At 36.0% G+C, this 26,278-nt stretch overlaps 1 protein-coding gene across 5 annotated transcripts in view; it reads right to left on the bottom strand.

Moving 5' to 3' along the window:
• The window catches only part of LOC100649768 (hemicentin-2), a 571,775-nt gene that overhangs the window by 44,380 nt on the left and 501,117 nt on the right, over nucleotides 1-26,278 (bottom strand). For all 5 annotated transcript variants that reach the window (XM_048405933.1, XM_048405932.1, XM_048405935.1 and 2 more), the window contains 2 exons: nucleotides 21,104-21,234; nucleotides 16,337-16,496 (listed from right to left, as the gene is read on the bottom strand). In XM_048405933.1, coding sequence (XP_048261890.1) covers nucleotides 16,337-16,496; nucleotides 21,104-21,234 — 291 coding nt within the window. The remainder of the gene's footprint in view (nucleotides 1-16,336; nucleotides 16,497-21,103; nucleotides 21,235-26,278) is intronic.

Genomic DNA, 26,278 nt, shown 5'->3' with positions numbered 1-26,278 from the left:
GTTCATTTGATGGCTGAGATCATTAACAAAGTGTCTGTTTGCGTTTAAATTTAGAAACGACTGTATCGCGTAGAGAGAACGTTGAAATAGAAATGGCGCAATCTATTCGATTATTAATCACACTACGTCGAGACTACGCTCGAAATAAATTCCTCTCAATTTCTGGAGGACGAGAGGTGGTTGCCCTCGTGGTGTCATTCATAAAAATGGCCGGACGACTTCGATTCCCGTTTCTCTCCCGGGGAAAAGAGAAAGGGGTAGAGAGAAATGTAATTACGACGAAAATCGAATGACGACAGTGAAGTTCGGACTTTTCTTGATTCGCGAACACGAGGGCATCGATCCGTCTGGATGTCTAAAGACGTTACTGACGTCGACGTGATTGTGTTAGACGCGACGCATTGCAGCTCTGTGAATTTTTAAAGGTTGTCACATTCGGCCTTCGCATCCGCCCTAGACTGCTTTATTGACAGCCTAACGTTTGTATTCGGGAAAACCGCATCTACGATCATCGCAATCACGAGTTTCCCGACATTTTTTGTCTCTGTACGAGGAGTTTTGTATCGTCATCCGGTCGTAATAGCCGTTATTTTTTACAAGAGTAAACAAAAGAAGAAAGAAGATCTTTATCGTTTGCGTTAAAAATTTTATGTAGTATACAGTTACTCATGAAAGTATCATTGGACATTTTTATGAATGCATTACATGTTATGCGATATTCTTGAAAATTTCATCAGAAAATATTCTAGCAGGTACACAATCTAGACGGCAAATGATTGACTTATACTACCGAAACTGCTTAGATTGAAATACATCTCGATATATAGAACTTATTTTAACCTAAACCAAACTAATGTAAGTCTCGATTTAAAAAAAAAATAATTAATTAATAATAATAAAATATAAATTAATAATAATGAATACAATTTCCTAAGCAAAGCAGAGATATTCATTATCCAAAAGAAAACTATAATTCTATATTCTCAACGACTCATAAATATAAGAAACACTAAAGTCAACCCTAAAAACAATAAAGTAAATTCATCGTTCCTTACAAAAATTAAAGTCTTTCGCTAGTCTAGTAACTGTAACAATTTATAACTTTAATTCCTTTTCCATCTCGAAGGGTAGAAACCATTCGAGGAAACTGTTGAACTACTAGTAGTTCACAAAACAATCAGCATTATTCGAACAGAAAGCAAGAGAGTGCAGCGTGACCGTGGCTTTTGAAACGGCGACGGTTGTACAGGTGGCTTGGTCGGTCCATTTAGCAAACTCAACGGAACATTTTCCCCGTCGGTGAAGATAAGTAAACGGTTTAAACGACGTTCCACCGGAAGGAGATCTGTTGGTCAAAATTCGCGGTACCCGGCTATCCGACAATTATATCCCATTTAGTAATCCGTTTTTTCGTACGATTTGAATGTCACTGTGAATTCGCCTTGCATTTAATCCACGCCTTCTTTGTCTCCGTGCTTGAGAACTCGGCTTCGCCATTTTACAGGCAACTAAGCGGCTTAAGATCTCCGACGAACGAAACGTTGAAGAAAGAGGTGCGCTTTTCCCTCTCGCTTGCGCATAATAATATGTCCTAAAACTGAATTGAAATCTTAAGCTCCGTTACCGCCATAAATGGAGCCCGAAAACCGTCCATCCATCTCTCTTTTCGTCTCTTTTCGTTCCCTATCTTTGTTGTTTCCCCTCTTTCTCTATTTCTCTGACAGTTTAGTGGTACAAGTTGTGGTCTGCCTCTTGCCTCCCTACGCCTCCATTTGCATGTAAATTATTACTAGGCGAAACACAAAAGCAATGGAGAGGTGACCCGAGCTTGAAAAGGAAAAGCGAACGAATTGAGTCCTATAGAGCTGCAGTCACTCTGCTACCCCGGAAATGACTCCTCCGTAGGGCGAATTGTCCACGCTCGTTGGAATAAGCTAATTCGCGTTACCGGCGAATGTCGCCCAACGCGTGGTTTACGGAGGCTCGGAGGTGTGCGGGAATAGCGTGTAAATTGTGTGAATTATTACGAAAAGCATTTATTGTAAGAAATCTTTTATTATATTTACATCGTATGCGTTATACGTGTAGTAACTGAATGGGTCTTAGAGTAAGGACAAGTAATGATGTTTCAATTTAACAAGTAATACGCAATACAACGAACTGATTACAATATCGTCGTATGTCTTATTATCATACTCGGCTCTCAACTTCCCGATTCATACTGTCCGGCTCCTCCACTTACACTCTCCGGCTTCTGCACTCACTCTCTCTGACTTCTCAACTAATTCTGTCTCTAGCATCCCTTTGTCTTTTTTCGCCCCACCACGCATGTGTTCCGCAAACACCCATGGCCAGGGTCATGCAGGCCTTTTCCACGAAACTATTCACTTGAAAGGACCGACGATACATTGATGGACCCGACGATGCTTCGGCTTTCGCGACATTGTTTATGGTTCGACCGATATCTTAGGCCTTTTTGTCCAGGATATTACATACGTATGTATGGAATATTTCGAAATTTCATTAATACTGTAATGAGACACAACTGTCACGATTATATTGGTAACATTTGATATTACATTAATGTATATCGAATTTGAAAATGTATATTATATAGAGGTTACAAGATATTTATTGAAAATATATATTTACTAAGAATATTATACTTTACAGTTTTGCTAGAAGTGATTAGATTTATTAATGTAATAAAGAATTGACTGTTCAAATATTTGTATGATCCCTATATACTTGTATTAAACATCGTATAATTTTTATATACATTTTCACATTTCTTTCAACTTTTACCAATATAGTAGTCGTGTCACATTACAGTTTTAATGAAATTTCAAAATGTTTTATATAACACATATAATTATATACATAGATGTTTTCTACGATAAGTATTCAAATAATAGACTATTTAAATATATTTGTGGTCTCTATATACTTATGCTAAATATCCTGTAATTTCTACAATATCTTGTATATTATTCTATTTGTCGTGTCTGATTACTGTGCTAATGAAATCAAAACGTTTTACGTAACACACACAATTGTATGCATAAAAGTTTTCCATGACAAGGATTCGAATACTTTCGTGAGATAGCGTATATCTTTAAGATAGTGTCACGTAAAATAAAAAAAGGGGTAGCTCGAACGAAAAGAAAAATAAAAGGTAACAAAAAACAAGAGAATTTATTTCTTGTACTCTGAGTTTACACTGACTGCGATTTTATTCTGAGCTCCAGCCGTGACTTTCCAAGACTGAAACTCTTACAATTTGACTTTCGGTGGGATCTGTTTCTTCTTTGTTTGTCATCCCTGAATATCTCCACTACCCTGTAGGCGTACGTGACCGTTGCAACGCTTCTAGAACATTCGGTGGAAGGACCGTTGGGATATAGATGACTCATTAGGCACTTCGGCGATATACATTGTCGCCAAGGCCGCCACATCTTTATCTCCATCATCGGTCCATCGCATTTGAAGTATGCCGGTCGTGACAATAGCTTCGCACATTCCTTACTTAATCAGACACAACTTCCAGGGTGAGGTAAAATGGTCTGTAGAAATAATGTTTCATAAGACAGTCTCGCGAGCGGAACCACGTATCAGTCTCCTGCAGAGACATTAAGAGCTGCGCTAAATCATTACGACAGGTTTAGTGAGCGGATTTGCATAGCTGCCATATGTATATTCGTGTACACACGTATCCAGGTGAGGATGGCGTTGCGTGCGACGAATCGACCGATTCGGGAGTGGCACGTATGCGTTCCTACCCCATCCTCCAACACCTTTTGGACTACAGAAGCGAAATTTCGAGCGGACGATTTATTTTTCTACGAACTCATTCCTTCCCGGACGCTTCGGAGCCCGCACCCTGAACCGTATCAATTTCGTTGGCTAATTGTCATATTCGATTACAATACCGTAACAAAGCCGCAGTCAGCTGTTCGGAGACGAGAATTCATTGGTGCTGAATAGACGAAAATGTATTATGGCGAATGTCTTTCTTTTAAATTCAAATTAATTTAAATAGAAAGTTAGTATACAGCATGAATATATGTATATGTTAAAGATGTAATAAATTGAAAATCGATATCCTTGTTTCTTATACAGTTTATTCCAGTATGATCATTTCGATTAACTCCATTGTTTTTAATAGTACATAGAAGTAGTTATGGAATTTGTGTGATTTATGGGGATGATATTGCATAAGTAAGATATTAATTATTTTAAAGGCTATTAAATTTGTATATGTTAGGTATTTTGCTTTAATGCCACTATAGATCGATTGTATTATACTGTGCTCCATATTTATTGGATACATTGGTTCCTCCATGGATGTACACTTATATAAATGGATCTACAGCCCCAATCAAGCAAACAAAAGTGAAGGAAAATGATATAGACTTAATAGATTAATACGTTATTCAATATAACATTATGATAAAAATTGATTCTATAGTAATTATTTAGAAAGTTACACAATAGGAAGAATTGAGCACACAAGTCAAATTAACACAGAAAAGAATCTTCTAATTTTTTTCAACGGTACATTTCCGATACGACATAATTGTTTTGATTTGGTATGAAGAAAATTGTGATAAAAAGTTTTAAGTTTGAAGATTAGCCCTCGTTCAATTTTTAAAATTAGAGATATTTTCTACGATAATATCGTATACATATATCACGTAGCAAGACAAATTTATAAACGCATAATAAACTATCATAGTGCTACGTCTGGCGATACATTACTAAGAACAAGCCACACACCGCGGGCAAGATGGCAACCAGATGTCTTCAATAGTCTGAAGGACCTATCATAAATCTCAGGAATTTTCTAACTGAGGTCCTTCAGAACTAACAAACATCTCTTTTCTGAATCGTTTCTAAAGCTTATTGTTAACTACGGGAAAGTTAGTTTTTTTCTCACGTATGATACTTCCCACTAGCAACTTTCTATCGAGGGCGGCTAAGAGCCTTCCTAGTCCACTAACCTTCTTTTGTCCAATCAGAAGCAATGTCTACTGTCCTCATTTTTCTAACCAAAATTGTCATAAACAAATCCGTTTCAATTTGCTCTTGAGTGCCGAAGCGCGCAGACGTGTATCCAGTGCCCTGTGATCTAGTTTGCTGGTGAGTGCAGAAGTGTGCAGACGTGTGTCCAGTGTCCTGTGAAGTTCACAAATCAACACGTGACGCCCATCTGTCGAAAGCGAATCTAACAAACCTAGTCAAGTGTTCGCGAACGTGCTAATAGAAAATCCAACGCTACTAATCTCTGACCCGAAACACAGCCTCTCGACTAGTTATTTCAAATTGAATAAACTAGATCGATGATGGCCCAATCATCTCAAACGGGCTCTCCAAAGCTAAGTTAGAACAGCGTCGCTCTTCCTCCCCCGTGATAAAGGGGAAAAACATCCCTCTATGCAAACGACCCGCACACAAAGAAACGCAAGCTGGAAGCATTCAAGACGAATGTGAACAAGAGTCAAACCAACCCACCAGCTAGCCAAGTGACCACCCACAACAGGTTCGCGATACTGGAGACAACAGAAGAATCTATGAACGAAGCGGTAAATAGACAACATACCCAAAGAACTCCTCCTCCCCCGCAAATCTTCATTGACGATGTCATTGACATTCAAACAATGACAAAGACTATCGAAAAAGATATCAGTAAGGAGGACTATAAATTGAAAATTAATAACAACCGCGTAAAAATTCTGCCGACCAACCCAGACGCCTATAGAAAATTAATAAAGTTGTTAAAAACCCTGAATGCCAACTTCCACACTTACTAGCTCAAGCAAGAAAGACCATTTCGTGTGGTGCTACGCAACATCCACCACTCAGTCGATCTAGACGAACTAAAGTTCGAACTGTTAAAACACGGACACGAAGTAACTAACATCAGCAACATTAGGCATAGAGTCACAAAAAACCCACTATCGCTATTTTTCATTCATATAAAACAAAAATATAATAAAAAAAGAAATCTACAACATCAATCGGCTGATGAACAATATAGCTAAGATCGAACCACCTCTTGTAAAGAAAGAGATAGTACAATGCAAAAGGTATCAAAGGTACAGCCACACGCAGAAATATTGCAACCATAATTCCCGGTGCGTAAAATGTACAGGGAGTCACCCCACTGACCAATGCATTAAATCCCCAGAAACCCACGCGAAGTGCATCCGCTGTCAAGGAGAGCATCCTGCGAATTACAAAGGATGCTTAGCCTATAAAACACTGCACAATAATAAGTACCCTAAACCCAGACCCAAGGAGATAACCAACGAAGAACCCAGATCCCAAAAATGCCCCACACCACCAATCCCCCTATGCTCAGACAGTACAAGGAAATATAAACAATACGAAAACCCACAGTGGCCACTCAGAAAATAGTGTTCCCACCTCACAAAACACAGACAACTTCTCCAGACTCGAAAAACTAATAGAGAAGCAAATAGAACAAATCAACAACTTACTTTCATTACTAACACTCTTCATGGATAAATTAATACGCACAGAGGCAAAATAAAGTCAATGCGTATAGCTCTATGGAACGCCAACGATGTAACTCAGCACAAATTTGAACTAGAACTCTTCTTAAAACAACAGCAAATCGACGTAATGTTCATATCTGAAACACATTTCACCGACAAAAACTATCTCAAAATAAACGGCTATAACTTCTACCATACCCAGCATCACAATGGAAGGCCCACGGCGGCAGCGGAATCATTATCAAATCCAGCATTAAGCATTACGCGCTTCCATCATTCCAGAAAGACTACCTCCAAGCTACAAACGTAGTAATAGAAGACTGCCATGGTACAATCACCACTTCAGCAGTATACTCTCCTCCCAGACACTCAATTGCTAAAGAGAACTTTGACAGCTTCCTTGACGCCCTAGGCAATAGGTTCATAGCTGGAGGAGACTATACCGCCAAGCATACCCAATGGGGCAGCAGACTTGTCACAGCAAGAGGCAAAAAACTCTTGAAAAGCATAATCACCAACAATTTCAACTACCTCACCACATATGAACCCACATACTGGCCCATTGACACTAACAAAATTCCTGATTTACTTGACTTCTTCATAACCAAAAATATCTCGTCTAGATATGTCCAAATCAACTACTCGGCTGAACTCACTTCCGACCATTCCCCCGTAATAGCAACAGTCAGTTCGGCAATAATCGAGAACCCACCTAATGGCCTTATTCGCAACCAACTCACCAACTGGCAGCTCTTTAGAGAAGTCTTTAATCACTCAACCTCTGCCTCAATTTCACTAAAAACAAAGGAAGATATTGATACAGCCACAGAATACTTAAACACGAGCATAATAAACGCTATCCGCTCCTCCACACCTACTAAGAGTTCTATCAGCAAACACGAATATCCCCATTACGTATTAAACAAAATCACAAAAAAACGAAGACTAAGATGAGTATGGCAGGCCCGTAGAACACCGGACGACAAACTCAAACTAAATAACGCAACCAGGAAGTTAACCAAAATCATCAAAAAATACAAAAATGACTGTTTTAAAAAATAACTTGCCAATTTGTACCCCACTGCCGACTCCAACTACTCACTATGGAAGACTTCCAGGAAACTCGCGCGTCCCCCGAGAATAATTCCTCCAATTCGCTGTCCGCAAGGCGGATGGGCACGAAGTCCTATAGAAAAAGCCAACCTGTTCGCTAACTACCTATCCAACGTCTTTAAACCTTATTCCTCCAATACCACTCCGGAAATAACAGAATACCTGCACTCTCCCTTCCAAATGTCTCCCCCTATTTAACCTTTCACTTCTCTAGAGGTTAATCCATCGTCTAAATCCCAGGAAAGCATCGGGGCAGGACCAAATAAGTAATAAAGCAATCGAGGAACTTCCCGTAAAAGGGAGTGCACTCATCTCTTCAATCTTTAACGCAATTCTTCGCCTTCAATACTGTCCCAAAACCTGGAAAGCGTCACTGATTACGCTCATCCCTAAACCCGGGAAACCAATATACGAAACTAGCTCCTATCGCCCAATTAGTCTTCTCCCTAGTTTGTCAAAACTATTCGAGAAGTTGCTAACGAATCGACTCCTTCCACTCCTAGAGGATCTGAAAACACCTGGGCATGACTCTGGACAGGTGATTAACATGGAAACAACACCACAGACAAATCGAAGCAACTCAGGGACAAACTCAAAAAATTTTATTGGCTCATTGGCCGTCGCTCCAACCTAAGCACGCAGAACAAAATTACGCTCTATAAGACCGAAATAAAACCTGTCTGGACCTACGGAATCCAACTATGGAAAACAGCAAGTAATTCCAACATTGAAATACTCCAACGCTTCCAATCGAAAACGCTAAGATCCCTAATAAATGCACCCTGGTATGTTACCAACGAAACAATCCAGCGCGACCTCAAGATATCCACAGTCAAAGAAAAAATATACAAGTCCAGAAGCAGATATAATGCAAAAGTCAACAACCACCACAACTCATTAGTCACCCAACTACTTGACACGACGGACCAGATCCTCAGACTAAAATACCCTTTAGATTAAATTTTTAGATCCAACTAGAATCAACAATATAAACTTTTATAAACCGTGCCATTGTATCACGCCAAATGAAGTTACTGAAAATTCTCAACGAGAATTGATTGTAAATATTCTAACAAATAAAAAAAAAGGTGTCTTCGCATCCTTATCGCGTACTCTGAACAGTCTCAAGTATCCCCCATAAATCTCAGACATTTCCTAGCTAAGATCCTTCGGACCAAACAGATATTCTTTCACCGAACGGTTTTGTAAAGTTTATTGTCTTCCACGAGTTGATAACGGAAAGTTGGGTTTTGTCACGTACGAGGTATCCCACTAGCCACGTCATCTCGAGGGCAGTTAGCATCCTTCCTCACCCACCAACATAGCAAATAGCCAATTAACAACGAAGCCTATGTCTCTCACTCTCCTAACGAAACTTGTCCTTAATGAATCAGATCATCTCATGTCCTTAGACCTACCCATTGCAAGTTTTCCTCTGCCACAGCGTCGTCACCGAACGGCACTGATTTTCCATCTTTCGTACAGTCAACATGCCTTTGACCGGGTACAAATCCGATCGGCCCTTGCGTTAGACACACTCATCACTAGCTGTCCTCCGACACAGCATCGTCATTTTAATTTACTTATTCTTCATCGTTAGAATAGTCAACATATCATTACCGGATTTCTACCCTTAAATCAATCACTTACTTAACTTATACATACGCATCAGTGTAATTAGCTTCTTTACAAAGTTGTTGGAATAAACATTAATTTATACATGTTAATTCAGTGTAAACTTAATTGAACCGCCCCTATTATCATAATAGAAATCAGTGGATCGATGAGTTCGTGGCGTCGATTCTCTAATCGTAACGGGAATTTACGACTCTCGTTGACGTGTTTTTTCGCAATCGCGTCTCTCTGCAGATGGTCGAATAAACACATTGCATAAAGATCATAAGAGAATGCGCGCACGGTATATTTCTTCCTGTTTTTTTAATTTCTATGCTTTCTCAAGTGAAAATTCGTCTTAAATATTAATGTATTTTCCAGTAATTAGAGGTTATATCAGCTCGTGTAAAGACTTGAAATTGTAACTTTATGGAAATCCATCTAAGGTCTGGAATTCGTTTGTATAAGTTCCTCGTACTGAAGTTACTAAATTATTCTGTACATGTTTAACAGTCTTTAGAGACTTTGAAGAGTTATTATGTTTAACAACATGAATAATTATTCCATAGGTGGATCAAAATTTGCAAGAAATGGAGATAAGTGTAACACGTGGGTGAGTTCGACCGTTGCTATTTTTTCATCTCTGCAGTCTTGTTTCTCAATTTTCCAATCACATTTCGGATAAACGCTACTAACATATATTGTTCCGTGAGGAATTCTCTCGAATGTCCTGCAAGAATTTTTCGCTCGTAAGATTGTCTAAAAATGACCGTTTTTTAATATTCCCCTTACGTATAAATTCATAAAACTCTACGGTCTATTCATCAGCTATCTCTGATTTTCTCTCACAACCTCAAACTCCGAAAACTCAACTTTATCCTCGACTCCACGACTACTAAATCACGCGAACAGCAAAATCTCGGGACACCATACCGAACTGCATGAAACGCAGCGTCCTCAAGCGGGCAGGGTATCCCATTCTCCTCCATCACGGACGCGCAGTCCTCCTGCTGCTTCCGGACTCTGGCTATTGGGAGACCATGTGGCACACACGCGCATAATTTCACACGATCCGTGCTGCGTTCCACGTGTATAGGAGTATGCGTGCGTGTGCGACCGGCCACGCACGATTCGAATCTCATCAAACACCGCGGCAGTCGCCTTTAACTGCCTCAGACGGGCCGTTTAACCCGGCGGACATGGCATCGTGCACGAGAACACGGGCCTAGCCTGGTGAATTCCGGCATGTGTCAGACGGTAGCTCGTCGATATGGAGGGTCGCAGTTGTAAGCGTGTACCAGGCGGTCGACGCGCAATCCAACGGATTAGCCGTGGCAGTTCGCCGGCGTTAAGGCCATTACACACCGATTTGCCTGGCTGACTATATGGACACGCGAGGTGAGACTGACTGTCACTCGGTCGTAAGTTAGAACGGGACTTGAGACACCAGATTACGACTGTGGCAGCTACCACCATAACCTACGCACAGGAAATTGAACGACAGGCAGGGGGGGGGGGGAAGATCAATTGTTCGCGCCAACGCTCGGTAGTAGACGGTGAAATGGCTTAGCCGATTTCGCGATCGGTTTAATCACGTTCGCTATGTATGCGGTTATTTACTTTGACACGCGTTGACTGTCACGCAAATTTTGTATATTTTCTCTGGAAGCTGCAATAGATTGAAATATACTATAACGTTTGATCTTCACACAATGTTATGTAGAGATTGCGCGTCTTTTTCCGACGACGTTATCTAAATAATCATTCATATCATTGAAAAAAAAATTTTGGGGGTTTGAAATTGTACGTATAGGAAGATCAAAGAGAATCTTTAATAGAAAATGTTAGGTCCATTGAGAAGTTTCCTGTTTGTAATTTTTGTATAAACTAAATTGATGAGTTGTTTGACTTTTGAAATTCTTTTAAAAGATTGGGCTAGAAGCAAAATTTTGATAGACTCGCTCTTCTTACAAATCAAATTTCACCCATCTCTTAGATAATTCTAATTTTTATATTTGCTACATGGACGAATCCCTTGACTTTTGAAATTCTTTTTAACCTCTTAGGTACGATGTACTATAGTGTCTTTTGCGGATGTCATTTTATATTATGACGCACCGCTGTAGTAGCTCACTCTACTGACTCATTCGCTCGCTCACCGTTTGAACTGAATGATCTTTTTCATTTGTCTTGCTTTACACTTTTTTTGCCTTTACAACGTTTTATAATAGTGTTAACAGTATACAGACAGAATATGTAGTCTTTGTTTTTGACACGCCAGTGTCATTTATCAATTGTTGCTTTTCGTTAAAGTAAATATACCATTATTAGATGCTCTTTTTAACATGCCGATCCGTATCCTTATAATTTTTCAGAATTTTCAACCTCAAGATGTCGCTTTAAGATGGATAACGAAGTGCAATTTGAAAAACACTATTGCGCTATGAGTGTGAAAATTGTGACGTGGGTGTATGTGTCGTACCATGCTTTAAAATATATCACACTCAATTGTATTATTAATTATTAAAGTAAATTATTAAAGTTAAAATATATGCATCATATCTTTAAGAAAAATTATAATCTAATCATCAAAAACTTCATTCCAATGTGCTTGCGTAGAGAACAGCATTATCCGTCACAAATTGCAGTTCTGTATCGTTTACGCGTAATTCGTGTCAAACTCTGTTGTGCAGAGAAATAGCCCCGCACAAAATTCAACCGTACCTAAGAAGTTAAAAATTGGTTTCGCCGCAGGGCTTGAATAGACTCCCTCGTGCATAAAAAATAAACCCTGCAATTTAATCTGAAAATCGTTAAAGACGGTTTCAAATTTCGTTTCATCTGGGTGAACAAACGTCAAGAGTAGTTAAGCTGAAATTTGATAAAACGTTGAATATCTAGAGAAGTTCGATTTTGGAACAAAGTAAGTTTAAAGTAAATCTAAGGCAAATGAAGAAAAGACGGTTCGGTTTACGAAGTGGACAGGACGAGACCAAAGTTGGCACGAACGAAATTAGGATAAATACTTTGGCTTTTCTTCCGTGGAGCACGAACTTTGACGTCGGAATTTACCAATTTTCTGCATTCCAAGAGTCAGAAAGTTCCAAGTTCCAACCTTGTAGATGGACAACTAGTTCGATACTATACTTGAAAAATATTGTACAAGGAGACTATCTTATGTCTTCTTAAATTATTGTAGAAATACAGATTAAGTCATCATTTATTGACCAAAAATTCGAACTGGATTCTTATCGCATAAAAACAAGCCTAAACCAAATTTTCTGTATTCTAATAGTCTAAGAAAGTTGGAAGTTTCAATCTTATAAATGGACGAAGTCGATAGTATATTTAAGGAATTTTGTAAAATCAGATTATTCCGTGTTATTTCGGATTATCGTAAAAAAAATAGAGATTGAAAAAACTATCGAATTTATAGTAAAATAAAGCGGAATAGAATTATTGCTGAATTAAAGCAAAATAGACCAGACAAAAATCGAAATGAACGCGGATAAAATGGGGAGGGGGGGTAAACGTATCCTGACTTTCGTTTCGAAGTTCCTTCTCGAATAGACAAGCTAGCAGATTTCTACGTTCTTGCCGCGGAGAAAATTTGAAATTGGAGTGCTGTAAATTGAAAGCAGAATCGACGTTGGATTGGACCACCATGATTCGATCCCCGAGAGTGGATGTGATAAAATCTTAGTCGACGCAGTTGAAATCAGGAAAAGTGCACTCCTATCTTTCGTGTTACGCGGACTGTATCACCGAAGAACTTCAACAAAGAAAATTCTCTCAAATATCTGTTGATCGAATCGTTGTTCGTTTCTGAATATTAGTTTGCCGTTAACTTAATCGTTTGTTTCATGATACAGAATAAATTAATGTCGAGAGTGTCTGTTATAGTATGTGTATTAAAAAGATAATATTTAAAGTGTTCGTTCTTTTGTAAATTTTTTCCGGTTATTTTTGTTATATTACATTTAGAAAATATATAATTTCGTCGGTATGAAATTTTAATAATACATGCGTTATACACGTTAGCAAGCAAACTGCATATTGCAAAATAAATCCATGGTTAACTTAATCAGTTGCCTAATAATATATAAATTGGTGGTGAGACTTTCGTTGCAGCGTGTTTATTGGAAAAATTATATTTAAGTAGTGTTTAGTCTGTGATAAAATTTTGTGTGAAACTTTCTGTTTTTATTTTAGCTATGGCAAAATGGATAATATCCATTATTCATATATAAAGTTTTAGTAATTTTATTCTGCATTCGTATACGTTATCGACTACGTGCAATACGTGTACTATTGTATGATATTTTTGCATCATCAATTTCGTAATTCGATTTCATTCCACCTAAAGCTGGCATTCTTCAATTTTGGACATATGTCGCTTAGAATCCCAAGAGATTCTAGAAAGTTGAAATTCGACATTTTCTCCGTTCGAGGACATTTTGAAATCTGTCTATTTTCACTTGTGGAAACTTCATTTTTCCTTGTGGCTTCTCGATTTTATTGTGTTACTTGTTTCTATTGTTGCTATTTCTTCTAACTTTCTTTTACCGTTTCCTTGCTACCATAATTCCTTTCTTGGCTCCTTCGCTTTCTTTACTACTATACTTTCTATTCTTTTCTATGTTCTCTCTATTACTATAACAGTTTTTTCACGTTTTCTTTATCTAATATATTTTTTTGTTCCTTATTTTACTGCCTCTTAAATTGCTAGACCATAGTTTTTCAAAAATAAAGTTACAAAAAACTATTGTAGCTTTTAAAAGTAACACATTAAACAGTAACTTCTTGTGCTGTTTCTTTTCCACTGAAAATCCTTTTGTTAGAAATAAGTATGTAATGTTACGTATAATAGTAGCATTTTTATTATTTAAAAATGCTAACATACACGTATGATGTACGATAGTTATTTTAAATTTTGCAAGCCCGGATCTCCCTAATATTACAAAAATGATAGAGATGATACTTTTTGTGTATCCAAAATAAAATTAATAACCAGACTCCGTAATATGGAGGAAATATGGCACGATATTTTATGTACATGGCAAAAGCAGAAGTAATGGTGTATCGAGAACTCAGAAGGAGCGTAGATTTTGTTAATAGAGAATGGTAGGCTTTGCATTTAGTGCGACATTGCATTGTATTACTACATTCGTGATAGATGTTGGATTTTAGCTTTGTACACATCTACCTAAATGTATCATTATGTTACAAAAGCATGTTGCTACGAGTCGGTTTCCTTTAACGCTATTAGTGGCCACGCCAGTACCACCTTTTGTGTCCTCTTTCAACTGCTTTCTCTCCCCCCCCCCCTCCGACCCATCTTAAAATCCACTTCTCTCTTTATTCGAATTGGTATAAATCCACAAAGCTGGAATCGCAACAATCTCTTCGTTCGTTGTACATAATATCACTTCACAGAAACCAGCGAATCATACTTTCTAAATATCTCTGCAACGAGCCGGAGGAAATAGCAGGTTCTGGGCTAGATGCATTATTCGAATGCCTCTTCGCTTTTCAGATCTCGTTTCAACTCTATTTATAAATGTTTCGTTTCATTGTGGACTGTATAGATGTTCTTTAGTAATTGTAATATTTAATAGTTATTTCAAGAAGGATACGTTGGATATTATTTGCTGTTTCTTCTTTAGGTTTTACGTGATTTATTTTGATAAATATTTTATTTACCCAGGGTTATATAACGTTTAAAGATATTCCGATCTGAATGTGGGAATTATTTAATGGCCGTAATCTTTAATGTCGAAAGCTGTTATTTAAAGAAAAATGCGATAAGCATTTATTGAGGATTTTTCATTTCATCAATCTTTCATACTACAATAGTATATTTATGCAGTATCCTTTAACGTTCAAGGATACTTGATTTTTCCAGAAACTATTTAATATTTGTAATATTCAATACTCGTAATTAGTTTTAAACAAGAGAATATATCTATATATCCAATAGAATGTATTACATTTGTATAAATCTTTTTTTTCTTTATCAAATTGAAAGTTTTGGTAAATATTCGATACCAACATAGTTTCATATTATTTAAGGATAACAGATACTCGTGTAAGTTATTTTTAATAGATGTAATTTTAAGCGTCTTTAAAATATAAATATATAACTAATACAGTTAAATATTTCATCTTTGAAATTCATTTCAGTTGCTCGAATGAATGTTTGTTTTATGAAAAACTCTAAATCGTCTAAAATTATTTTACTATTGGCGGGACTATCTAAATAATTAAATTTATACAACTAATAATTGCTTTCTAGAAAAGAATGTTTGTGGTTTTTCTAAAAATTGTATTTTTATACCGTGTAACTGCTTTGTGTCCTTTTGTAAAATTTTTCTTCCGACCTGATTAAATTTTTTTGCGAAGATCAGAACATGATAGTATTTGCTTGTGACATCACGGTACAAACTTTTAATGGAACAAAGTTACAACGGACGTATTTCCTGTAAAATTAAAAAAATATTGGAACTTCCCCTACGTCTTTTCATTATCATGCTACTTTTTCCTATGTTTTTAGGGAATGTTGCGGGAAGATGGACAATGAAATAGCCATTTCTATGCAACCATTTTATCCAATAATGCTGATGTATCGCTTTTAGTCAATAGTAATACTTGTATCGTTAATAATTTACATCATTTGTAATTTTGTTATTCAAACATATTTTATAGAAAATAAGCAAACGTTACGAATAGTTTTGATCAGTAGTGTATCTTTCACACTTATTAATCCAAAAATTTTAGAGCCAAATTCGAAACTATAATATTAATTATTTTTTCGTAAGTAAACAAAAATTCCATTCGTGAAGAATTTGAGAATTTATTATTTTTATTTTCTTCCTAGTTCGATTTATCCGTAATTTTGTAATTAGAATACATGTAATTATAGTTGAATTCATAATTAGAATAAATATAAGTATAAAGTGTACATTATAACCATTTAAATCGACGATTCAAAATTCTATGCAATATTTCGGTCTTCATAAGTGAACTGTATCTATATCTAGTTACATCTTGCGTTAGTTAGAATTACCAAACTGAATTGCCAATATACTCACATTTGATGTCCAGATTCAGAGGATTGCTCTCCCCGTCGCCTTCTTGGTTGCTGCCAATACACGTGTAGATCCCAGCTCTGCTTCGTGTTACGCTTTGCAATACTAGGCTTTGATTACTGATTATGGTTCCTGTCGCTGGATTATGATACAGCGGATTGCCCTGTCGATATAAAATCGTGATCACTATATCCCATCATAGATCGAAAGTATATATAACATTTCGACAAACGACGATGATGAAGAATAACAAAGACGGTGGATCGTTAAAATGTTTTGTGTACGGCACACTGCCTAGAAATCTAGTTTATGTATAGTTCTCTAAGTTCATTCCTATTGTAATTATTGTCTTAATTGACTATGAATAGAAATCTTATCTGATCAGATATCGAAGGAAGTATACTTTTCGGAGATAGAGCAAAATGTTTATGCATTTACGAGAAATTTAAAGGTCCAGCTAAACCGTCCTTTTCTTCTGTTCCATTAAATAACATCAAAATCAGGAAATCAACGAAACTGTACTCATCATGCTTTTGTTCTGTGATTTTCTTATGCAAATTGAGGTTACGCGAGCAACATATACGTGTATTTGTTTCCTCGTTCAGCTCACTTCTACAGACGGTGAGAGTAATTTCGAAGTGAACCGTTCACGATGATTGATAGTCTTACGTGAACTTGATGCACGTGCAGATCGATAGGTACCATTCCATGCATAAATTTGCCGAAAAAATTAGAAAGGATGACTAGAGAAAGGGAGGGGAAAAAAAATAAGGCGACGGCTGCTGACAGTTCTTCAATTTCTCAACCGCGCCAACCGATGTATTATGTTCTTCTTTTTCGAATGTCGGAAATCTCCTTTGAATTTCCTCAAAACACATTGGCACCAGTGGCGGAGATCTTCCGTGCCGGTAGTCGTTCTCGAATCAAACGAAAAATCGACAGACGCGCCTGATATCCTCTTGGCTAGAATGACATCGAGATCTAAAGGCGCTCGAAGAAATATTTATGAAACTCGGATCAACATAATGCAGTACAATGCAATATACCAGACGCAGAGGGACGAGCTTTCGTATTCGTTTAAAATAAACCTTACTAATCCTTCTACGGGTCAGAAGCATGCAGAGACAACAGAAACGATATAATAAAATCGTAAAATCGGTCAGTAGTTAAAGTTTAGAACTTTCGATAAAAGCGTTAAGCAGATTGTTGATGTTATTAGATGTATAAACAGAGAAACGCGTGGATAAATTGTAAGGTAGAAAATATATTTTAATACAGAAGTGTAAGTACAAGTAGGAATACAATTTGAGCTTATCCAAATCCGCACGCTAGCAGTGTTAGCTTATAACTCAAAAACTCTGAAGCCCTCGTCGTTTGTCTACTGTCTATGGTCTGCCTTCGTCGCAGTCTATTGTCTATACGCTGTCGATGGCTTCAGTGCTTGAGAAAATTAAAAAGACCAGATGTAGAGTTTTCTTAGAAGTGGTGACCACTTCAACACAGATTCTGCAATTGATCTAACCGCAGTTAAGAAATATCAATTCTGCGAATAGGTAGATTTACTTCGAAGTACAATGGAGTCTCGATTATTAAAGTCCTGTCTAAGGTTGTATTATTCGGAATGTTCTAAACTTCATTTTTATCACGAAATTTTTAACATAAAATGTACAAAAGCGTAAATAGTCAGGTATTGTGAAAGCGGTTAACCAAACTTTCAACTGATTAAATAATTAATCAAACTTAAATACACGTACAACGTAACATTATCAAAATGTTTTCTATGATTTTACTATACGATTTATGAACGCTAATAGAGCTTTCCGTATTATCCGAGGTCAACATCACGTCGGATAATTGAGGTTCTACTGTAATCACATACATACATTATTTATTTCGGCGGTTAAAATAAGAATAATCGAACGACACGAAGTTAATCAAATTTTTTTCTTTTTAACAACTGTGCGAAAAAATGATATTAACGAAGTAGTTTTGCTCTTTCTTGTTGAAATTATTTCCTACTTTCCGTCTGAGGACTGTGGAATTGTTCTACGCTGGCGGAAGAGTAAAGTTACACTTCGCTGGCTAAAATATTCACAATGGAACGTAGTAATGCAAAATATACGATTCTCTTATTGAAGAGACTGGGGCTATGAAACGTAAAGGCGCGTTAAAGAACAGGTGAGATGTACTGTCAGAATGCATTCGCCTTAAAACGCAAACGAAATTAATAATGACAGCTTGCGAGAAAAGGTAAAAAGCGTAAGAAATCAGGAATGGTTCTTTTTTCTTTCATTTTTTTTTTCTTTTAATAAAATATTTTTCGGAAGCTAGTGGTAAATGGAAATTTTGTCAATTGAGAGATGCTGGAAGAATATTTTTGAGTTATTAATCGTAAATGGGATATCGCATCTATGTAACCAATCAGTGATCTGCGGTAGATTGAACGCGTCAATATCAAACAGATTAATATTGAATAGGAAACCCGTTCATTGGTACAACTAATCATTAAACAAATCTCTCGCTGTGATTGCCATAGCTCGATACCAATCACGTCCCACATCGTTGGTTCATCGGATCGGTCACGAACAACGATTGACTTCCCTCAGTTATTTCATTCGTAGAACTTTCAATAGCCTGATAAAGTTTTATCACAGAACCACATACAATTATGTACCGATACTAATACAGCTTTGTTACATGACAGATCAAATATTTTATTGAATAAACGACCAAGAGAGTGACTAATCTTCTAATTTTGATTTTGTCATTTTGTTCATAGTAGTTTCAATAGATTTACGAAGTATTACCACGCAGCCACGTACAATTACGCACCGAAATTCATGAAATTTTGTTAAATAGCAAATAAAATATTTTATTTGTTGGATTTTTTAATTATATACATTATGCATAGAAAAGTTTCCAGCCACATAGATCTTATATTGCAAAAGCGACGTTTCGATTAATATTTCTTGATAATTGAGGTAAATAATATAGTGATATAGTTGTTAGTTAATTTACATAGAAAGCATATTTATTTTGTAGAAATTGATATTTGTAATTAATCTATGCAATCTCTGTCAAATTTCTGATAATTAGTGTAGAGTTATGGATTATTAGTTAATGTATGTACAAAGTTTATCTGGTATGCACGTATTTATATTTGTAATTAGTCGATATAATCTCTCTTTACAAACTTGATAATTAATGTGTGTTATAAGGTACCTACTAATTTATGTAGAGAGCTTATTTATTCTATGCTTTCTATACTATAAAATTTGTGTAGTAAATTCTACGTCGAAATGAAAACTACATCGTTCTATTTTCGTTTCCGTTAATTCTGCGATTCTGCTTAAGCAAAGTAATTGGCGAATAAAGTAGGATGGCATTACCACTTACTTGAATAGCTTTTATTATTAATTTGTTACTAATTTCAGCTACGTAATTACTTAAGGTTCGTTTATTACAATGAATAATACAAAAGTTGAATTCAAGTAATTCAGAAAATAGTTTAAATTAGCTATAAAAGGGAAGAATTTTCTTTAAATCAACAAATACATTTTAATTTCTTTTTGCTAATAACCTATCATCTTTAATCTATATTTACATATATCTATCATGTACTTGTTAGTTACAAAGATCGAATTCAAACACAACTTAAAACCGAAGAAGAAAAATTTAAAAAAAGAAAAAGTTCATTTGACTCTGGAAATTAATTCTAATCATTACTATTCTTTTCTTAATTTATGTCTATTATCTTTAATTATTAATCATCTTTCATTCCTTAACGATAATATAATATGTATCTTAAAATAGATGAAATAAGATTCCTTCGCATATCACCCTAAAGGTAGCATGACATGCCAAACTTGAGAAATTTGAAATTTAAGATATTTCTCCAGGAACTTGGTCTATCAATCTAAAGCCAAACCATCTAACGCCTGGCGTAACCTCAAAGTCCCAAGAAAATCGGTGCACATCACTTGCCGCGGTTCCCCCCTGTGAACTTCCTATTAACGACGAACCCCATCAGACTTCACCCCATTTAAGGAGAAGCTTGAAGCGCTTAGGGTTACGTCAACGGTTCCCGAAGCTCGCCGATAAATTTCTTACCGATGCGGAACGTTGGCTATTAGTTCAAAGAACGCTTACACATTGGTTCCCGGTCGGCCCGTATCAGCATGTAAATTTTAAACAGAAACTTCGCATCACAGCTGCGCTAACCCGTCCCCCTTATCTCGTCTTTCGATTAAGGCTTGCTTCTAAATTATCGATTCCGGAACTGCCACGCAATTTCGTTATCCGGCTGTTAGCGAGCGTTCCATCGCTCTCGTTTCCATCGTCGTCGTCGTCGTACATAGAACATATACTATCGATCAACGATTTGGAGTCGACACTTCTTCAATTGTTCTTCTACATTGAATTACTTGTTGATTTTAATATAAATTTGGAACATTTATCAATCATATTATCAAGAATATTATCGTTTACTTAGTTTAATTTTTAATTGTATACGATTACTTATAGCAGATTATGCGTTCATATGAACTCCATTTAGCCGAATCCAGTCAATGTCTGACCGAATGAACTATTGTTGGTTGGTTGTATTTATTTGAACGTGAACTTTTATTATATGAATAACAAATCATAGGTGTGGGAGGAGAATCAATTTTAAAATTTATTTTCATTCGATGTTTTAATTTAAATTTATTTTAATGTATCAGGTGACTTAATAGATGGAAAGGGGTGCGATTGTGGTTGGTTTGAACTTACGTTGTGCCGCCAAGAGACCTTGTAAACCCACGGATTCGACTTGATGTTGCACTCGAAATAAACGTCGATACCCTCGCGGATTGCGCTCAAGTTCAGATTGCTCCCAAGCTCGAGCATAACCACCGGTTCGTCTGAAAGTTTAACCATGTCGTTGTATAAGAAATGGTACAATGTTTTGTTTCGGACAACTACACCTAGCGCGCGAGTACGTTTTGCGCCTTGGGTGCAGTGTAAGTAAGTAGTTAGAGCGATAGGCAAGAAATAGCATTGTTTTGTTTATGCGTAGAGTTTGCTACTGAGTTAGATCATAAATAGGTGGAAATGATCTGTATTTTAGGTATGGTTGATGGAGATGCTGCAATTTCATTTTTGGGGTATTGGAAAATGTGGTGCATGGGTGTTTTGGGAGTTGTATTCGTTATTAGATTGTTGTTGTTTTCTGTAATTAAAATATATAATTACGTTTTGCTTAGGAGTATTGTTAAATATGGCGTTAATTTATGTGTACTGTAAGATACGAAAAGAGGAGATTGTTTCCTCTTTTAGAATTCAAATGCGTATAAAAAAATGGTTCAACATTGTGGAAATATTATAATAAGAAGATTATATATATTTCGAAGAAATAATTAGCAATTGCAAGCATTGTATAAGTATAATAATATGTGTATAATCTTTTATAATGAGTATATATAATATTAAATGTGTATAAAAAGAGTTTCAGTTATAAGAATTATAATCGTCAATCACTATCGCTAGAAAATATCATTATTTTTATTAATTTATAAAATAATAAAGGGGAGTATATTTTTCTCAAGTATACGCGTATTAGCCGGTATATGGTATAGTTTATGAGGTAAGCAATCAGTATATAAGTTTGCATAATAAACCATGTTTACACACCAAACACCTATTTACTATCCATGATTTTCAACACAAGTAGGTTAAATTCCCACTTGTATTTAACGCAATATTGTCTGCTCTAATAACGACAAAATCAATTGTCGCTGTTAATCCTTTCTTGGCTCCAGTTTCCAAGCGATCTGAGATCAGGAAGCTACAATATATCAAACTGGTCTAATGTTTTCCTGTATCATCGCACAATGTTTTTTTGACAACAACACACTCTTCCAAGGAATTGATGTTTCTATTCCACGATTCGATTGATATTTCCTTAACAAAATCTATATACTAATTATCCGTAAATTAGGCGCAACATTAAATTTACAGATTAAATAGAAAATATATTCATATAGTCACATACAATATTACGTATAAACGCTATAACATTTACACATAAATATAGAGTACGTTCGTTTTAAATGTGTACACGTGATTATTTCTGTAAGTATCAGGAGTGCCAAAAAATGTTTGGGATGAAAGTTCTTTGACCTCATAGGGGAAACTTAATAAGATCTCTCGATCTTTTTTTACATTCTTATTTAGAGAGATTAAATGCCAATGTAACTTCTTAAAATGGAATTATACATTCTTTTTATACAGCATTGCATTGAAAAATATAAACATAAAAGCACTGCATTATCTTTCCTTGTCTTTCATACGATAAGCTTCACAAGATTAAAGTCAAAGTATGTTTTAAACTAGTCATTTTTCGACCCTAATACCCTAATATCTTTTTATAGAGAATTAAAAAATGCATCGAACGATATATAGAAAATGGCATATAGAAAAAGTGTATAGTGTATATTTCATTTAAAGAAGTTACATCGGCATTGAAATCTCCTTAGATAAGAGTGTAAAAAAAATCGAAATATCTCAATAACTTTCCTCCATGAAGTCAAACAATTTTCATCTGAAACGCTTCTTCACATTTCTGATACTCATATATGCATACATATTTGACATACTCCACATATTATTTAAAAATATTATTTTTTATATTTTGCGTATAAATTTTTTGGTTTCACTGATGCACGTATGAAATATTTAACTGAATATTTGCATAGAAATGTGTTTCACAACAAATGAAATTAAAAGGAGTTAAACAAATTCCAGGATAAATATTAAAAGATAATGTTTGTAATTCTTATTTTCTTTTCTGTATTTCTATTTATAGTACTATATAATTCTCACAGATGTTGACTGAATCATTTGCAAAAACCATCCTTGAATAGTTTTCACGGGTCTAGAATTACGCTTCAAATAATCGTTTGCGCGACAGAATCGTGTGGATGACTTCGTACGATAAAATCTTTTTATTCCAGCAGGACGCATGGAACACGCCTGTAGATTTCGCGACAACCTCTTAAACCGATCTCATAACGAACCGGTCGTTATGCAGACTCGCTATTCCTACCACCATTCCTGGAGATTAACACCGTGATTCTGCTGTCCAATATAAAAGTTTTCCTCGACTAGACAGCGAGCAAGGTGGAAGTAAGAGGACACGAACGTGAAACGAAGAGGGAGAAAAAGAGGAAAGCAGGGATCAGTTCAGCTTCGCGGAAATTAATGGTACATGCCCATCCGTGGCTCAAGATTTTCTCGTTTTCTCGATTTCCTTCCTTTCGTTTTCGTCCAAAACCCTCTTTCTCCTCGTATAAAACTCGTTTTTCCTTTCTCTATCCACCTATTGCTCTATCCCATAAGTTTAAAAGTTCGTTCCACTCGTTCTTCCCATCAAATTTTCTTTGCGCTTCCTTCGTAACTGCTCTTGCTCCTCTTTCTATCTTCTATTCTCATATTCTCTTTCTACTTGCTATTTCTTTCGATTTTTTTTGTGCTCTATATTATGCAAAAAGGAGTTATCAAAGGAGGAGTATATTATGTATTATGACGAGTATATTTTTGTTGAATTTTTTTGCTTTAATATTAATTTATGATTGTGCAAAGGGATTTTAATATGACGTATAGACAATTCCCATATAACACGATATTTCTACAACACGATTTTAATATTTTCAATATAATGCGATATCATACGATATTAAGCAGTATTTTAGTATCTTCAATATTCTAATATGATGAAGATTAGTATTTTGAAAATTTTAACGAGTATAATTAGGTCCGAAAAATTGATTGACAACGTACTAAATTTTAAAACCTTGTTTTCCAGTGAAATGTTGAAACTTCACTTACCATTTCCTACTTGTGTAGTCTCCATATTATGATCTTCATATATAGATGGTGACTTTGGGTTTGATCAAATTTGCACGTGGTGTACTGGTCAATTCACACAAAGAACCAACCAGTTATTGACTTAGGATCGGGCTTGAATTTAGAATCGCATAGAATGATGAATGCTTGCGATTGCTAACAATAGTTGTTTAGTCACACTTGTTGTGCTACTCTATGTGTTTATAAACTCTATGTATTCTATGCTATGAATTCTGATATGTAACCAAGCAGTGTGTTATTTAAATTTTGAATTTTCATGTTTAATTAAGCAGTGTGCTATTTAAACTCTGAATTCTGCCTGCAGGTACAAAAAAAAGAAAGAAAAATAGAAATTTCCAATGATATGATATTTTCGATATTTCACAATAAAAATAAATTTTGGAAACCATGAGATTTTCAATAAAATAATTCGACATTAAATACTGTAAATTGTAGTGCTGTAGCAAAAATGGCAATGGTTCTACTCATAAACCACGCCTTACATCAAGCTTTAACATATTTTCTCCTCCATCCTGCTTTTTCCCAGTTTCTTTTCCTCTTTTTTGCTCATTTACCTACGAAATCCATCATCTCCTCTTTTCTCCTTGAACCACTCTCTTTTTCCATCGATAATCGCGCCAGTTGGTAATTTCAGCGGGCGAGACGGTAACACAGAGACGGGGAGGAGGTTTCAGGTGGCGGGAAGGAGTAAGGAAAAATTTATTCGTTATTGCAGACGCGGGATCTTGCGGCGGAATTAACGGATTTGTTCGGTGGACTCGCATTACGAGAACCGAGGTCGAGTGAAATCATAAGCAAGAACTGGCTGGCGAACGTCGTAAATCGCTATCACGACTGCTGTTTCATAGATTTTTACCCTCTCTTTCTCTTGCTACCAATTTTCTTTCATCCTCTCTATCGTTCTTATTTGTTATTCCTTTCGTCTTTTTTTTCATTTTGCTTTCTCGTTGTTTTTGTTCGTTCGTTCATTGGTTTTTGTTTGAGTTACAACGATGAAGAAACGATACCGAGCGAACGGTCACGAGGGAGCAGCGGATTTCTTGCGAATAGCGAGAGCGAGATATCGAATGTGAAGTCAATACGCGGGCCTCGACTTGACAAAATCCCAACGGATAAATAAATTCCCCAATCCCTTCTTTTTGCTCGTTTCTCTGACGCCGATGATACACGCGAGTTTTTAATTTCGGTAGGCGAATACGATTTTAACGGCCTTTGAGACGACTCGGCGCTGAAACGCGTGTTAACGGGTGCTCAGAAAAGGTGGCAAAAGAAATAAGGAGCACGAATCGTGTCAAGTAGACGGGGGATATTTGTCATTCGACGGATTAGTAAAAATTTCGCTTTTTTAAATTAAAGGCGCAATATTATATCTTACTATTTGATAGAATTTAATTTTATAATAATTATTTGTGTTTAGTTAAAACTTCATTCTTTAATTAACAGAAGATATATCCATACTTTTCTTTTAGAAGATTAATAAGAAGCTGGATCTTTTTTCAACCTGTAATATAATGTTCTACTTTTTAATAGAATTTAATTTTGCAATAATCATTTGCTGTTTAATTAAAATAATATAAGCTGACAGAATTTTGAATTGAAAGATCTACAGAACATTCAAAACATTTTGTATTATCATCGATTAATTAAATTGACGTTTGCCAACCAACTGAGAAACGAAATGAATATTTTTGTATTAAAATTTAATTTGCGAATCTGTTTCGTCTCTAGGAAGAAGAAAATTAAAAATTTTCTGAATCGGCAGATATTAATATTTACCTGTTACATCTCGTGCCCCAGAGAAATATCAAATTGTTCTTTCTGTACGTTTTAGACTATTCGTGGATTAAAATAGAAAAGAAATGAGAAGGAATCGAAATAAATGGTCCGAATAGTACATTGGAAATATTCTTTTAAATATTTGGCATCGATATGCTTGTGGTCTAAGCGTTTATGTTTTGTTTATAGCGTGTCCTGGTTGATTGCCAAGAAGCTTGTTCCACTGTAAGATTGTACATCGGGGGAATGCTGTACTGTCATCAG

The sequence above is a fragment of the Bombus terrestris genome, chromosome 5, assembly GCF_910591885.1.
Source record: "Bombus terrestris chromosome 5, iyBomTerr1.2, whole genome shotgun sequence".
Classification (NCBI taxonomy): Eukaryota; Metazoa; Arthropoda; class Insecta; order Hymenoptera; family Apidae; genus Bombus; species Bombus terrestris.
This window is presented reverse-complemented; position numbering and strand designations above follow the sequence as displayed.